The sequence below is a fragment of the Somniosus microcephalus genome, chromosome 2, assembly GCF_052327205.1.
Source record: "Somniosus microcephalus isolate GS21.2 chromosome 2, FLI_Smic_1.0, whole genome shotgun sequence".
Classification (NCBI taxonomy): Eukaryota; Metazoa; Chordata; class Chondrichthyes; order Squaliformes; family Somniosidae; genus Somniosus; species Somniosus microcephalus.
The window spans coordinates 235,264,335-235,281,327 of NC_140988.1; the positions used below are offsets into that span (position 1 = coordinate 235,264,335).

Genomic DNA, 16,993 nt, shown 5'->3' on the forward strand with positions numbered 1-16,993 from the left:
TTTTTCTGCACTTTGATCCTCTTTACTATTGGCCTTTGTTTCTGCTCCCTACTAGTTTTGCTGACTACTTTTCTAACTTCCACTTCCAGCTTTGTTTCTCTGTTCTGGGCCCACACTTAGGTTCCCAGCCCCCTGACAAACTAGTTTAAATCCTTCCCAACAGCACTAGCAAACCCCCCTGCGAGGATGTTGGTCCCGTTTCTGCCGAGGTGTAACTTGTCCAGCTTGTACAGGTTCCACCTTCCCCAGAATCAGTCCCAATGCCTCAGGAATTTAAATCCCTCCCTCCTACACCATCTCTCCAGCCACGCATTCATCTGGTCTATTCTTCTATTTCTGCTCTCACTAGCACGTGGCACTGGGAGTAATCCTGAGATTACTACCTTTTGAGGTCCTGCTTTTTAATTTATTTCTTAGCTCCCTATATTCTGCTTGCAGGACCTCGCCCCTCTTTCTACCTATGTCGTTGGTACCGATATGGACCACGACCTCTGGCTGTTACATTTGAATTTTGTCATCTGCAAACTTTGAAATTATACCCAAGTCCAGGTCATTAATGTATATCAAAAGGAGTAGTGGTCCTCATACCAACCATTGTGTACTTCCCTCTAGTCTGAAAAACAACCGTGCTCCACAGCTCTTTGCTTTCTGTTCCTTAGCCAATTTTATATCCACGCTGCCACTGTCCATTTAAGCCCATGGGCTTTCATTTTGCTAACAAGTCTATTCTGTGGTAATTTTTCAAATGCCTTTTGATAGTCAATATACACATCAACTGCACTACCGTCATCAACCCTCTCTGTTACTTCATCAAAAAGCTTGTTAGTCAAACACTATTTTCCTTTAACTCCAAGGCTAACGAATAAAAGTCAGCACATAATTTTCCAAATGCCAATTAATTTTGTCCCAGATTATTGTCTATTCCCCACCACTGACATTAGGCCGATTGGCCTGTAAATGCTGTATTTATTCCTCTCCCCTTTTTTGAACAAGGGGTGTAACATTTGCAATTCTCCAGTCCTCTGCCACTGCCCCCATATCTAAGGAGGATTGGAAGATTGTGGCCAGAGCCTCTGCAGTTTCCACCCTGACTTCCCTCGGCAACTCAAGATACATCCCGTCCTGACCGCGTGACCTTTCTACTTTTGAGTTTTGCCAACCTTAAGTATCTCCTTTTATCTATTTTAATTTTATCTTCTTGTGACCAGAAACATAGAGATAGGAACAGGAGTAGGCCATTCGGCCCTTCGAGCCTGCTCCGCCATTCAATGAGATCATGGCTGATCTTCGTCTGAGATCATAGCTGATCTTACCAGTTCAGTACCCCGTCCCCGCCTTTTCTCCGTAACCCTTAATCCCCTTAGCCTTCAGAAATATATCCAATTCTCTCTTGAAAATATTTATTGAATTAGCCTTCACAGCCCTCTGTGGCAGGGAATTCCACAGGCTCACCACTCTTTGAGTGAAGAAATTCTTCCTCATCTCTGTTTTAAATGATTTGCCCGCTATTTTTAGACTGTGGCCCCTGGTTCTGTGCTCCCCGGCCATTGGAAACATTCTCTCTGAATTCAGCCTGTCCAGGCCTGCCATAATTTTATATGTTTCGATGAGATCCCCTCTCAATCTTCTAAACTCCAGTGAGTACAAGCCCAAACTATTTAATCTCTCTTCGTAGGTCATTCCCGCCATTCCAGGTATCAGCCTGGTGAATCGCCGTTGCACTCTTTCCATGGCAAGAACATCCTTCCGCAGATGGGGCGACCAAAACTGTACACAATACTCCAGATGCAGTCTCACCAGCACCTTGTACAGCTGTAGTAAGGTATCCCTATTCCTATACTCGAACCCCCTTGATATGAAGGCCAACATACCATTTGCCTTCTTAATCGCCTGTTGCACCTGCATGCTCTCCTTCAGTGACTGGTGCACAAGAACACCCAGGTCCCTCTGCACTTCCCCATCTCCCAATCTATTGCCATTTAGATAATAATCTACCCTCCTGTTTTTACCCCCAAAGTGGATAACCTCGCATTTATCCACATTATAGTGCATCTGCCACGTATCCGCCCATTCCCCCAACCTGTCCAAATCACACTGTAGCCTCCTGACATCCTCATCAGAGCCCACCCCTCCTCCTAGTTTAGTGTCATCAGCGAATTTGGAAATATTGCATCCAATTCCCTGATCCAGATCATTTATATATATATTGTGAACAGCTGGGGTCCCAGGACAGATCCTTGCGGCACCCCGCTGGTCACTGCCTGCCACTCCGAAAACGAGCCGTTTATTCCAACTCTCTGTTTTCTATCCGCCAGCCAGTTCTCTATCCACGTTAATACTTTGCCCCCAATCCCATGAGCCTTAATTTTGCATGATAATCTTTTGTGTGGAACCTTATCGAAGGCTTTCTGGAAGTCAAGGTACACCACATCCACTGGCTCTCCCCCATCTATTTTACCAGTTACTTCCTCAAAAAATTCCAGCAGATTAGTCAAACACGATTTACCCTTTGTAAATCCATGTTGACTCTGTCCGATCCTTTCCCCATTTGTCAAGTGCTCCGCTATTTTATCCTTAATAATGGACTCTAGCATTCTGCCCACAACCGATGTAAGGCTTACTGGTCTATAATTCCCTGCTTTCTCTCTACCCCCCTTTTTAAATATTGGGGTAACATTAGCTACCCTCCAATCCACGGGTACTGTTCCCGAGTCAATGGAGTTCCGGAAGATGATCCTTAGAGCATCTGCTATCTCCAGGGCCACCTCCTTAAGTACCCTAGGATGTAGTTTATCAGGCCCCGGGGATTTGTCGGCCTTCAGTCCCCTCAACTTACCCAACACCATATCCCTAGAGATACTAATTTCTGTCAGCTCCTCCCTCTCATTAGTCCCTATGTTTGCCGATATTCCAGGGAGGTTATTTGTGTCCTCCTTTGTGAATACAGAACCAAAGTATGAGTTTAATTGGTCTGCCATTTCCTTATTCTCCATTATATATTCTCCCGAATCGGACTGCAAGGGACCGACTTGGGATTTTACCAGTCTTTTCCTCCTGATATACCGATAAAAGCTTTTGCAGTCTGTCTTTATGTTTGCTGCAAGTTTACTTTCGTATTCTATTTTCCCCTTCCTGATTAATCCCTTTGTCCTCTTTTGCTGTATCCTGTACTGCCCCCAATCTTCCGGTCTGGTGCTTTTTTTTGCCAGTTGATATGCCCTTTTTTTTGATTTTATGCTGTCCCTAATTTCCCTCGTTATCCACGGTTGAGTCACCTTTTTAGGTTTATTTTTATGCCAAACCGGTATAAACATGTTCTGGAATTCTTCCATTCTATCTTTGAATGCTTGCCATTGTCTATCCACTGTCAATCCCCCCAGAAACACCACCCAATCAATCTTACCCAATTCCCGTCTCATACCCTCGTAATTCCCTTTATTTAAGTTCTGGACCTTAGTCTCTGATTCAATTTTCTCACTCTCCATCTCGACTGAGAGCTCGATCATATTATGATCGCTCTGACCCAAGGGGCCTCGTACAAGAAGATTGCTGATAAGTCCCTTCTCATTGCACAATACCCAGTCTAAAATGGCCTGATCTCGAGTCGGCTCCTCGACATATTGGTCCAGATAACCGTCCCGAAAACATTCCAGGAATTCCTCCTCCTCAGAATTTTTACTAATTTGGGTAGTCCAATCAATATGTAAATTAAAGTCACCCATGATGACAGCTGTGCTCTTATCGCACGCTTCTCTAATTTCCCTTTTTATGCCTTCCCTCACCTCCATATTACTATTTGGAGGCCTATATATCACACCCACTAACGTTTTCCTCCCCTTGCTATTTCTCATTTCTACCCATACAGATTCCGTTTCATCCGAGTTAATATCCTTCCTTTCCATTGCATTAATCCCCTCCTTTACCAGCAATGCTACCCCACCTCCCCTACCTTTTTGCCGATCCTTCCTAAATATTGTATATCCCTGGATGTTAAGTTCCCAGCCTTGCCCACCCTGCAGCCACGTTTCTGTAATCCCAATCAAATCATACTTGTTTACCTCTATTTCCACAACGAATTCATCCACCTTGTTCCTAATGCTTCTAGCATTAAGATACAAAGCCTTCAGGCTTGCTTTTTTCACACTCTCATTATGAATTAGTTTGGCCCTTTGTGTTTCTCTCCTTTGCTTATTGCTTCTCACCTTTCTACCATCTATTTCTGACTTCATATGACTTCCCTCTTTTCCACTACCTAGGTTCCCATCCCCCTGCCAAATTAGTTTAAATCCTCCCGAACCGCCCTAGAAAATATTACCCTGAGGACATCGGCTCCCTCACAGTTCAGGTGTAGACCGTCCCCTTGGTACAGGTCACTCCTCCCCAAGAACTGGTTCCAATGCCTCAAGAATTTAAATCCCTCTCCCTTGCACCACTGCTCAAGCCACGTATTTAGCTTATCTATCTTACTCTCTCTAAACTTATTAGCTCGTGGCACTGGTAGCAATCCAGAGATTACTACCTTTGAGGTCCTACTTTTCAATCACCTTTACAGAAAAATTACATTGGATTTCAGTGTACTTGTATTTAAGATATGGAAAATGTTGTCGTAAAACTTTTTTATTCGCTGGCATTTATTGCCCATCCCTAATTGCCCTTGAGGAGGAGGTGGTGAGCTGCCTTCTTGAACCGCTGCAGTCCGTGTGGTGAAGGTACTCCCACAGTGCTGTTAGAGAGGGAAGTCCAGAATTTTGACTCCGCAACTACAAAGGAACGGCGATATATTTCCAAGTCAGGATGGTGTGTGACTTGGCGGGGAACTTGGAGGTGATGGTGTTCCCATGGGTCTGCTGCCCTTGTCCTTCTAGGTGATAGAGGTCACAGGTTTGGGAAGTGCTGTCAAAGAAGCCTTGGCGAGTTGCTGCTGTGCATCTTGTAGGTGGTACACACTGCAGCCACGGTATGCCGGTGGTGGAGGGAGTGAATGTTTAAGGTGGTGGATGGGGTTCCAATCAAGCGGGCTGCTTTGTCCTGGATGGTGTCGAGCTTCTTGCCTGGATGAGTGCAGCTCCAACAACATTCAAGTGAAGAGTATTCCGTCACACCACCTCTTCCGATTAGGCACTTTACAGCCTTCCGGACTCGATATCGAGTTCAACAATTTCAGATCATAAACTTGGCCCCCATTACATTTTTACTTATTTTTTATCCACACCTTTGTTTTGGCCCTTCCCCCCCCCCCCCCCCTTTTTTTCTCTCCCACATGGCAGCTGTCTCCCATTCTGCCAGAGCATTTCACACCTAATCTAGAGCCGTCTTTGTCTCCACTAGTCCTATCACCATCTCGTCTCGTTTTGAATATCTCTTAATATCTCTTCACTTCTCTTTTGTTCTCTCCCAGCCTGGCCTCTTAATCTATTTCATTTCCTGTGCCTTTCCAGTCTTGACAAAGGGTTTGACCCGAAATGTTGACTCTCTTTTCTCTCCACGGATGTTGCCGGGCATAATACTTAGTTGTTTTAACTTTTTTTATAAATCATTTAAGGGTAGACTGTTTTAAACGCAAAACTGTTCTGTTCTTCAGCCCTTGGCTTCAGTTAGAAGTAGGATTGAAAGGAGATACACCTCGCATACATACGGTGAGAAGGTTTACACTCAACATGCACATGGACGTGGTCAAAGAGCATGTAATCTAGAATGGGGTTCTCAACCTTTTTGTTTCTGAGGCCCCCCATGTTATAAAAATTCCATTGAACCCCTGTAACACAACACAAGTATTTTTTCTGTATAAGTGAGTGCGAGGTCTTTAATTATGTTTTAAAAGGTGAAATAAATCACCAGGAGCGATTGAATCAACTAAGGCATAGAGGTTAGACGAATGGGGCATTTTCTTCAATCCAATAATGCAGCCCCCTGAAAATTTACCAGAGAGCAATCTCAAGCTAGCTTCCAGTTCACTAAATTTACATAATTGGGCAGTGGGGGAGGGGATGGGGATGGGGATGGGAAGTTTTTTTTTCAAATCACGATTAGCATTCAATTTAATGTATACATGAAAATATGCATGCTCCTTCTTTCATGAAGTTTTTAATAACTAACAATATATGAATCCAGTATTATGTGATTAAATACACATCTGCAATATTTAACTAAGAAAAAGGATCATGGGTAGACCTTATTTATGACCTTGACTTTCTAGTCGGTAGCGAGCCGGGTAGCACTGCGTCATCAACAAAGCCCCTGTGGGAACTAGACAGTAATGGATTGTAACTAAAATAATTCAATGACTAAACTTTAAAGAGAATGTTGTTATTGTAATCCTATTACTGTATTCAAAAGATTACTGAATCTCTGAGCTTGTTAGCAGTACAATCAGGCTGCTGGGCATAGGGTGTATAACTATGCTTGTTACTGGCCAGAATTGCATGCTGCTAAACACTTGGGTTGTTGTGGTGCTTGCTGACTTGCATTTGACTGCCTAATAACCCCCTCGGGCCGAACTTGCACTCCCACTGCACCTGTGCCCCAGCAACCCTGACACCAGGTAGGCAACTGCGCTGTAACCTAACCTTGATGGCAACTGTGTGATTGGCAAGCCTGTCCAGCCACTGACTTGTGTCTGGAGTGTCCTGCCTTCTCGCATGGACCCCCAGCTGAGAACCCCTGATCTAGAATGTGGAAGTTTTATAAAAATATATTTTAGGGAACAGTATTGCAATCTGTACTATTGCTACTGTAAATTCAGGAATCGGAAGTACAATTTCAAAATTTGCAGATGGTGCCAAATTTATTTGGGGGGTGGGGGGGGATATAGTTAATACTGAGGAAGACTGTGACAAAATACAAGATGTTAACAAACTTGCAGAATGGGTGTGTAAATGGCAAATTAATTCAATATAGACAAGTGTAAGGTGGTACATTTTGATGGGAGGAATAAGGAGGCCACATACTCCTTGGAAATTAAAAATCTAAATGGGGTAGAGGAGCAAAGGGATCTAGTGAAAGTAGCAACTCGGATTAATAAGGCCATAAAAAATGCAAACGAAACGTTGGGGTTCAAGTCTAGAGGGATGGAATTGAAAAGCAGAGCAGTTATGTCTTTGGGGGCATTGGATAAGGTGCAATAAAGATTCATAAGGGTGATACCAGAACTGAGGGATTCTAACTATCAGGAAAGCCTGATGAGGTTGAGGCTCTCTTCTCTAGAAGAGAAGGCTGAGGGGTGACTTAATAGAGGTCTTTGAAGGGGTTTGATAGGGTAGACATAGAGATGATTCACTTGTGGAGAGTCCAAAACTAGGTGCCATAAATATAAGATGGTCATTAATAAATCTAATAGGGAATTCAGGAGAAACTTCTTCACCTAGAGTGGTTAGAATGTGGAACTCGCTACCACATGGAGTAGTTGAAGCAAATAGCATAGATGCATTTAAGGGGAAGCTAGATAAGTACATGCAGGAGAAAGGAATAGAAGGGTACGTGGATAGGGTGAGATGAAGTAAGGTGGGAGGAGGTTCGTGTGGAGCATAAACGACGGCATAGACCTGTTCGGCTGAATGGCCTGTTTCTGCCTTGTAATTCTACAGAACGTGGGGAGTCAAGGACAGCATTTCTTGTAATGGAATTGTGGAAGAGAATAAACGTACCTTTAGAACGAAGTAAGCCAAATGTGTAGACAAGAATTGGTTTATGCATTTGCAATTTTGTCATTTGACTGCCTTCAAAGATGAGACTTAATATATAGAGCAATGAAATTAAAACTATAAACTCTCTTTTAATGTTCAGTGCTGTATTCAAAATGGTTTCTTCATATCCATACAGTTTTCTGTAAGAGTAGTTGTTTCTGCTCCTGCACCCCAGTTAGTAGGTAGTCTTGTTATTAGCTGTGAGCCAGTTGAAAGCGAAGTATTTCCCTAGCTTGTAGCACTTTTGACAGTTTAAGATTAAGACTGATTTGGTAATATAGTACATTGGGATAACACTGGTTCATCCACATCTTTCCACACGAGTTCCTAATCCAAACCAAGCAGTGACTTCCCCATGGGGATAGAAAGTGGGAAAAAATCTGAGCAAGTCAACAATGCAAGCGCATTGTATGGCAAAAGTACAATGGATTGTATTTTCTCTCTGGCAGCAATGCTGTTGGAAGTGTGGGAGGGTGGGAATGTTGGCTGGTCGATTGAACTACTGCTTAACCTAGCAAAGTTTCCAGGGACTGGCTTATTTAACTTTTTTATTTGGCAGGCGCCTGGTTGGATCCCCAACTGTGCAAGGGAGCTTGCCTCTGGGTGGGGAGAAGGAATTACTGCTGCTGCAGCAGGCCGATTTCTACAGTAGCTTAAAGAGGCAAGCAGTCTCCCAAGGATCAAACCGTTTTGCTGCCTTTAATGCATTGCACAGGATCATGCAATGCTGACCTGGAAAACCATTTCATCTTTGTTAAATGAATAGACCAGGACTGGCAGTTAAGTATTGGTGGCATTTTGACTCTCCCAGCAACTCTGGGTACCTGTTGAATGCTGGTATTCCCACCATTCTGTGTTGTCAAGGTGATAATGACAGAAAATGTGACACATGGCTTCTCTCCATGATCACTTCATTTAAATACAGCCGAATTGCCTAGCTAACACCATCACGGGGAGTACAGTCATCACAGTGGGGAAACTAGGGATTGGTAATAATTGTCGTCCAGATCCAGAGAACAGATAGTTATGATCTGAAATGCACTGCCTCAAAGGGTGGTGGACATAGCTTCAACAGTAACTTTCAGAAGGGAATTGGATAAGTACTTGTAAAGGGGAAACTTGCACAGCTATGGGTAAAGAGCAGGGGAGTGGGATTAATTGGATAGCTCTTTCAAAAGAGCCGACACGGACATATACAGCACAGGAAGTCATTCGGCCCTTTGAGTAGCTTGTCAGAATTTTTTGGTCAATAACTGAATTTCACACACTGCCTTCTACTCTGTTATGGCCACCACCTACTACTTCATCCTCCAGCCTTTCACCCAAGCTGCTATTTTTGGTAGCTGTGCTATGTTGTCCCACTGCCGCTGATATTTTTATCCATTAACTAGCCTCTATTGCCCGAGTCTACAGCCCCATTAAGCTCATTAAGACACTGAATTTGCACACAGGCTGCTACTACATCAGCTGCATCGACAGGAAACTTTGTGTTATCCGGAGGCTAACTGTCCGGAATGCTCGAGCCACCGGCAAAAATCAGGTGCCGTTTTCGTTAGGTTTTTTTTCTTCTTTTTTCCTCAACAGTCAAGCTCTGCAAAGTCTGCTGAAGCTGTTGCTAAGCTACAGAGACGCTTGGACTGTTTATAAGTAACAGGGTTTGTTGACAGATACGGAGCTCAGAAGCTTCCGTATCTTTCAACATTAGCGCTGGAGTGTCCGGCAGTTTTGAGGGAACGGCAACAGCTCGGTGCCGGATAGCACAAAGTTTCCTGTACAATGTTTTAATTCTTAAGCATCAGGGCGCCAATGCTAATGCAGTATATGTTTTAGCTTTCACAAATGTCTGATAGATTATTCACAGTATAAAGCTTCAGTTCTTATCAGCCATTGTACCTTGAATATGCCACATGAAATCTGCTATAATGTACTTCAGAAAACATTCAATGCAAACACATAATGCGTTATTAGTTGTAAAACAGTCTTGTAATGCCAGGTGCTTCGGAGTTGCAGCATGAAACTGACGAGCATATTCAAATCAGCAAAGTTCTGTAACCAAACAATAACTAAACTGATTAACTTGAGCCTGTTTTTTTACTTAAAACAATTAGATTTTGTGACCTTAAAGAAACATGATTCCTCCTTAGCAGAATTGCATTGCATGGCATAGCACTACTTTCCTGTTAAAACAACAAATTATCTGGCTTGGTGTGAGTAAAGCCACAAGAAACCCACAACATAAAATTTTGGAGAAAAAAAAACCCAGGGGTATGCTGGTGAACAAATAAGGACACTGAGTGATCAGTTAAGCTCTTGAAAACTTTGTTTTTGTCTTGTGTAACATTAGTGCTCATCACTGTTTCTTTTAATGCAGAAAATACCATCACCACATCCTATGGATAATGTTGTAAGCGATGAATCTGTTACCAAAACAAACCTGGGTTTCATACACGCCTTTGTTGCTTCCATATCGGTCATTATCGTCTCTGAGCTGGGTGACAAGACATTCTTCATAGCAGCTATTATGGCAATGCGCTACAATCGCCTGATTGTGCTCGCTGGAGCTATGCTGGCTTTGGGATTGATGACCTGCCTGTCTGGTTGGTGACTTACAACTTTAAAAAAAAATGTATTCTGATTGTACTTTTTGCCAGAAATGTATAAATTGATGAGAATTAAGCCAACAATTGGTATGTAATTTACTTGATCATGAATGTAATCTGTACACCCAATCTTGAAGCTAGATTATTCATGAATAGTTAGTCTTGTGGCATTGCTCACAGGCAAAAGGGAGGCGAGGGGGGGAGTGTTTATCTTGCTGCTACCTGTCTCCCACTTTAGTTCTTTGTCTCCCTCCTTCTGTCTGTTTCTGTTCTTTTTGTATTTGTTCCCCTTTTCTTATACACTTGTCTTTGTATCTCTGTCTCCAGCTTTTCCTCAGTCTTTCTTTACTTGTGTAAGCCTGTCCTTTGCTTTGTGTCCCCAATACTGTATTAGTTTCTCTCTCTGCCTTGGTTCCTTTTTCACTCTCTCGCCTTCCTGGGTATCTCTCACTCTACCTTTCATGTTCTTTCTCTCTTTTAGTCTGTATTTAATTTCTCCATCTGTATGTCCCTATCACACTCTTGTGTATGTCTCACTTTCCAGTTCCTCTCTTGGAAACATGGAGGCATACTCAGAGTGCCAAACCTTAGAGCCGCAGAAATGATCTCATCTCTCTCTCTGATTTCAAAGCCACAACTCTCTCGGGCATCGGTGTAAGCCTGAAAAAAAGAACATAAGAAATAGGGGCAGGAGTAGGCTATTCGGCCCCTTGAGCCTGCTCCGCCATTCAAAAAGATCATGGCTGATCTGATCTTGGCCTCGACTCCATTTTCCCACCTGTTCCCCATAACTCTTGACCCCCCTGTAGCTCAAATATGTGTCTATCTCCACCTTGAATATATTCAATGACCCAGCCTCCACAGCTCTCTGGGGTAGAGAATTCCAAAGATTCACGACCCTCTGAAAGAAGAAATTCCTCCTCGTCTCCGTCTTAAATGGGCGACCCCTTATCCTGAAACTATGCCCCCTAGTTCTAGATTCCCCCACGAGGGGAAACATCACCAGTATCTACCCTGTCAAGCCCCTCAGAATCTTATGTTTCAATAAGCTCACCTCCCTTTCATCTAAACTCCAATGAGTATAGGCCCAACCTGCTCAACCTTTCCTCATAAGACAACCCCTTCATCTCAGGAATTAACCTAGTGAAACTTCTCTGAACTGCCTCCAATGCAAGTATATCCCTCCTTAAATAAGGAGAACAAAACTGCATGCAGTACTCCAGGTGTAGTCTCACCAGCGCCCTGTACAGTTGTAGCAAGACTTCCCTACTTTTATACTCCATCTCCCTTGCAATAAAGGCCAGCATTCCATTTGCCTTCCTAATTACTTGCATGCTAACTTTGTTTCATGTACAAGGACCCCCAGATCCCTCTGTACTGCAGCATTATGTAGTCTCTCCCCATTTAAATAATAATTTGCTTTTTTATTTTTCCTACTAAAGTGGATAACCTCACATTTTCCCACATTATATTCCATCTGCCAAATTTTTGCCGACTCACTTAACCTATCTATATCCCTTTGCAGACTGTGTCCTCCTCACAACTTGCTTTCCCAACCTATCTTTGTATCAGCAGCAAATTTAGCTACAGTACACTCGGTGCCTTCATCCAAGTCATTAATATAGATTGTAAATAGTTGAGGCCCCAGCACTGATCCCTGTGGGACCCCACTAGTTATAGTTTGCCAACTGGAAAATGACCCATTTATCCCGACTTTGTTTTCTGTTAGTTGGTCAATCCTCTATCCATACTAATATATTACCCCCAACACTGTGAGCTCTTGTGCAGTAACCTTTTATGTGGCACCTTATCAAATGCCTTTTGGTCCAAATACACAACATCTATTAGCTTCCCTTGATCCACCCTGCTCGTTGCATCTTCAAAGAACTCGAATCTGTCAAACCCGATTTCTCTTTCATAAAACCATGTTGACTCTGCTTGATGTATTATGATTTTCTAAATGTCCTGCTACTACTTTGTTAATAATGGATTCCAGCATTTTCCCAATGCTAGATATTAGGCTAACCGGCATATAGTTTCCTGCTTTCTGTCTCCCTCCTTTCTTGAACAGGGGTGTTACATTTGCGGTTTTGCAATCCGCTGGGACCATTCCAGAATCTAGGGAATTTTGGAAGATTGCAACCAATGCATCCACCATCTCTGCAGCCACTTTTAAGACCCTAGGATGCAGGCCATCCGGTTCAGGGGACTTGTCAGCCTTTAGTCCCATTAGTTTGCAGAGTACATTTTCTTTAGTGATGGTGATTGTTTTGAGTTCCTCCCACCCTTTTGCCACTTGATTATCTATTATTATTGGGATGCTTTTAGTGTCTTTTACTGTGAAGACAGATATTAAATATTTGTTCAAAGTCTCTGCCATGTCCTTGTTTCCCATTATTAATTCCCCAGTCTCAACCTCTAAGGGACCATATTTACTTTAGCTACTCTCTTCCTTTTTTTATATAAATGTAGAAGCTCTTACTGTCTGTTTTTGCATGCTAGTTTACTCTCTCAAACTATTTTCTCCCTCTTTTATAATTTTCCCAATCTTCTGGCCTACCGTTAATCTTTGCAACATTGTATGCCTTTTCTTTCAATTTGACACCATCCTTAACTTCCTTTGTTAGCCACGGATGGTACATCCTTCTCGTAGAGTCTTTCTTACTGGAATATATATATTTTTTTGAGAGTTATGAAATATCTCCTTAAATGTCTGCCACTGCTTATCTACCGTCTTACCATTTTAATCTGTTTTCCCAGTCCACTTTAGCCAACTCTGTCTTCATACCTTTGTAATTGCCTTTATTTAAGTTTATGACACTAGTTTCAGACCCAAGTTTCTCCCACAAACTGAATGTGAAATTCTATCATGTTATGATCACTCTTCCTCAAAGGATCCTTGACTAAGAAATCATTAATTAACCCTGTCTCATTACACATTACCAGATCCAAAATTGCCTGTTCCCTGGTTTGGTTCCACAATGTATTGTTCTAAGAAAGCGTCCCGAATACACTCTATGAACTCGTCCTCAAGGCTACCTTTGCCAATTTGATTTGTCCAATCGATATGAAGATTAAAATCACCCATGATTATTGCAGTACATTTCTTACAAGCCCCTATTATTTCTTGATTTATACTTTGTCCTACAGTGTAGCTACTGTTAGGGGGCCTATAGACTACTCCCACCAGTGACTTGTTTCCTTTTCTAGTTCTTCACTTCACCCAAACTGATTATCCATCTTGATCTTCTGAGCCAAGTTCATTTCTCACTACTGTACTGGTCTCATCCTTTATTAACAGAGCTACCCCACCTCTTCCTTTCTGCCTATCCTTCCGAATGTCAAATACCCCTGAATATTTAGTTCCCAGCCTTGGTCACCTTGCAACCACGTCTCTGTAATGGCTATCAGATCATACCCGTTTATTTCTATTTGTGCTGTCAATTCATCTATCTTGTTACGAATGCTGCGTGCATTCAGATAAATAACCTTCAATTTTGTCTTTAACATTTTTCCCTACTCTGGCCCTATTTGCTGGTGCACTCTTATGTTTGTACGCTCTGTCCCTTCCTGTCACACTCTAGTTATCGTTACCCTGCACTATTGCCTTGTCCTTTCTCTTTAACTTTCTAAATTTCCCCTCATCTGACACCTCCTTTCCCCCCAACTATTTAGTTTAAAGCCCTGTCTACAGATTCTCCAGGACACTGGTCCCAGCATGGTTCAAGTGAAGCCCGTCCCAACGGAACAGCTCCCTCTTTCCCCAGTACTGGTGTCCGTGCCCCATGAATCAAAACCCATTTCTCCCACACTAATCTTTGAGCCACGCATTCAACTCTTATTGACCCTATGCCAATTTGCTCGTGGCTCAGGTAGTAATCCAGAGATTATTACCTTTTGGGGTTCTGCTTTTTAATTTAGGCCCTAGCTGCTCATACTCCCTCAGCAGAACCTCTTTCTTCCTCTTACCTATGTCGTGGACCACGACAACTGGATCCTCCCCATCCCACTTCAAGTTCCTCTCCAGCCCGGAGGCAGGCAACACAGCCTTTGGGACTCACTCTCGGCTGCAGAGAACAGTATCTATCCCTCTAACTATACTGTTCCCTACCACTACTACATTCCTTTTTGCTCCCCCAACTTGAATGGCCCCCTGTACCACGGTGCTGTGGTCAGTTTGCTCATTCTCCCTGCAGTCCCTACTCTCGTCCACACAGGCTGCAAGAACCTCGTACCTGTTGGACAAGTGCAAGAGCTGAGGCTCCTCCAATGCTACCTTCTGGATCCCCATACCTGCCTCGCTCGTAGTCACACCCTCCTGTCCCTGACTATGGCCCAAATTTGAAGTGTTTAACCTAAGGGGTGTGACTGCCTCCTTGAACAAAGTGTCCAGGTAACCCTCCCCCTCCCTGATGCATCGCAGTGGCTGAAGCTCGGACTCCAGCTCATCAACCCTGTGCCGAAGTTCCTCGAGCTGCAGACACTTACTGGAGATGTGGTTGCTGTGGATCACACTGGGGTCCACCAGCTCCCACATGCTACAGCTGCAACACATCACCTGCCCTGCCATCTCTATTGTATTTTATTTAACTAATTACATTTTTTAAGTTTTGAAATATCACTCCATTATCTAAGTATAGTTTTTAATCCGGCTCTTAATTTAAACCAATGCCCTAGTTTCGAGAGAGAGAAATACTCACCATCCAATCATTTACCTGCTTTCCTGTGACATCTCACTTTTTTTTATTCCCCCCCCCCCCCACCACCACCACCACTGGTCTGTCCGCTCATTGTTTTTATCTCTGCCGCTTCTCCTCTGGCCTTGGGCCTCGGGCGCTAGTTGTTTTTATCTCTGCTGCTCCTCCTCTGGTCTTGGGACTCGAGTACAAGTTGTTTTTCTCTCTGCCACTCCTCTGGTCCTGCTCTCTCCTCTGGTCTCGGGCCTCAGGCGCTGTTGTTTTTATCTCTGCCTCGCCTCTGCTGGTCCCGCTCTCTTCTGAAACTCCAGAAGAACCCAACCACAGAAACATTTGGTTGAAATCAGGAACTTGCACCCATTGCTATCCCTAATAGCATTTTCTCATCCTGTGTGCAACACCATTTAGCTGCTGATGCAGGTGGCTTGGGCCTGGGCACATTTATAAGGAGTGGGTCTGGGAGATCTCTGGAATGCACCTAGCAATAATGGATTGATCTCCTGGAGAAATGTCGTAGCGCTTTCCCTCCTGGTTATTTCCCTTCCCCCCCCCCCCCCCCCCTCAGGACATTGGAGCCCATGAAGGTCCTAATTCTGTCTGTGTGGAAGGATTGGAACTAATAGGCTAAATGGCCTCTTCCATACTTTGTTTTTTTATGAAAATGTATAACTAGATCACCAGAGACAGACAATTTTAAAGGCAAAATTCAAGAATAGCAGGTTAGAAGATGATTCTTTGGTGATGAGGATGTGAGCAAATTCCTCTTCCTACTACTTTCACAGCATTTTTAGGGCCAATGTTGCCGCAGACAAACAATTTAATAAATCACTTTGAAATGCCATTGTTGAAATCTTTAATCCAACTGTAATACATTTATTTTGGAATTAATTTCTCTGAATAACATAACTGCCTGGATTTTATGGTGGTAATGGCAGTGAAACTGTCAGCATTTGCCATCGTTACCCCTCTGAAACGGACTATAACTTCAGGATTTAGCTAAGCATGTGCATCTAAACGTGGAAATCCTGAAGTTGCGGTCAGTCATTCCCTGCTCCGCCACAGACTGCGCTGTGGAACTCCCATAGCCGGCAATCAGTGGTATCAGTTGAACTGATGAAAACTTGAGCTTTTCTGCTGTAGTATCCCTGTTAAACACTCCATTAAAAGTTAAGCCTTGTTGGACTAGGTGTAATTGTCATTTTAACGGTGTTTTGACTGCTAAACAACCATTCTGGCCCTGAAAAACACATTTTATATTTGTGAAATGTTACATTTCTCCATTATGATAACATTATTGGATTTTTAAAATAATAGAACAGTATTTTTGTATTTGAAGTTTGATATTTCAGCTTCTACCTTAACCCCATGTGTATGTCCTAATCTTTATTTCGCTCTCAAGATTTTTAAAAGGTGAATTGAATCAGTGCTTTATATTTCCTGTCAAGAAAGCTTAAGTTTTTGCCACAGAGATCACGGGATCTTTGTAGGCAGCTTTCTTCGAGGTCAGCGGCAATCACTGTCGCTTCGCCGCTGACCGCAAATTCCGGGCCAACGGGTTACCTTTTAAAGACTATGTCCTGGGTTTTTGTCAGCGGTGAAGGAACACCCCATTACGCTTCCAGCTGCCCACAGACTTTTCGTGGACATTTGAGCGGCAACTTGCGGTATTTAGAGATCCTTTTCAGTGCGGCGTCCTCTACAGGGGATCTGTGGTGTGTGAGCCGGGAAAGCAACAGCATGTCTCTTCTACCAATCTGATTGAAGAATCCTCACTGAGACATGAAGAGTCTAAACAAGGAAGTATAAATTAGAATATTTAATTCAATGTAAAATAATGTACAGAAAGTGAAATAGAGAGAGAAAGAAGGATGGATTAAGAGAAATAAGAGACAAAGAAAAAGTTGATTTTTAAAAAATCTCCAACAGTAACTAAATTCTGAAGGAATGAGACTCCACACTTGTAAAGTTACATTTTCAGTGCCAAAGAAGTTGTATGGTAGTAGTTAAAATTTCA

The 16,993-nt window shown here is 43.0% G+C and overlaps 1 protein-coding gene across 2 annotated transcripts in view; it reads left to right on the top strand.

Annotated features, from left to right (window-relative positions):
• Window positions 1-16,993, top strand: part of tmem165 (transmembrane protein 165) — a 55,250-nt gene that overhangs the window by 9,266 nt on the left and 28,991 nt on the right. For both annotated transcript variants that reach the window (XM_085970062.1, XM_085970056.1), the window contains exon 2: window positions 10,054-10,279. In XM_085970062.1, the coding sequence (XP_085826188.1) occupies window positions 10,054-10,279 (226 nt within the window). The remainder of the gene's footprint in view (window positions 1-10,053; window positions 10,280-16,993) is intronic.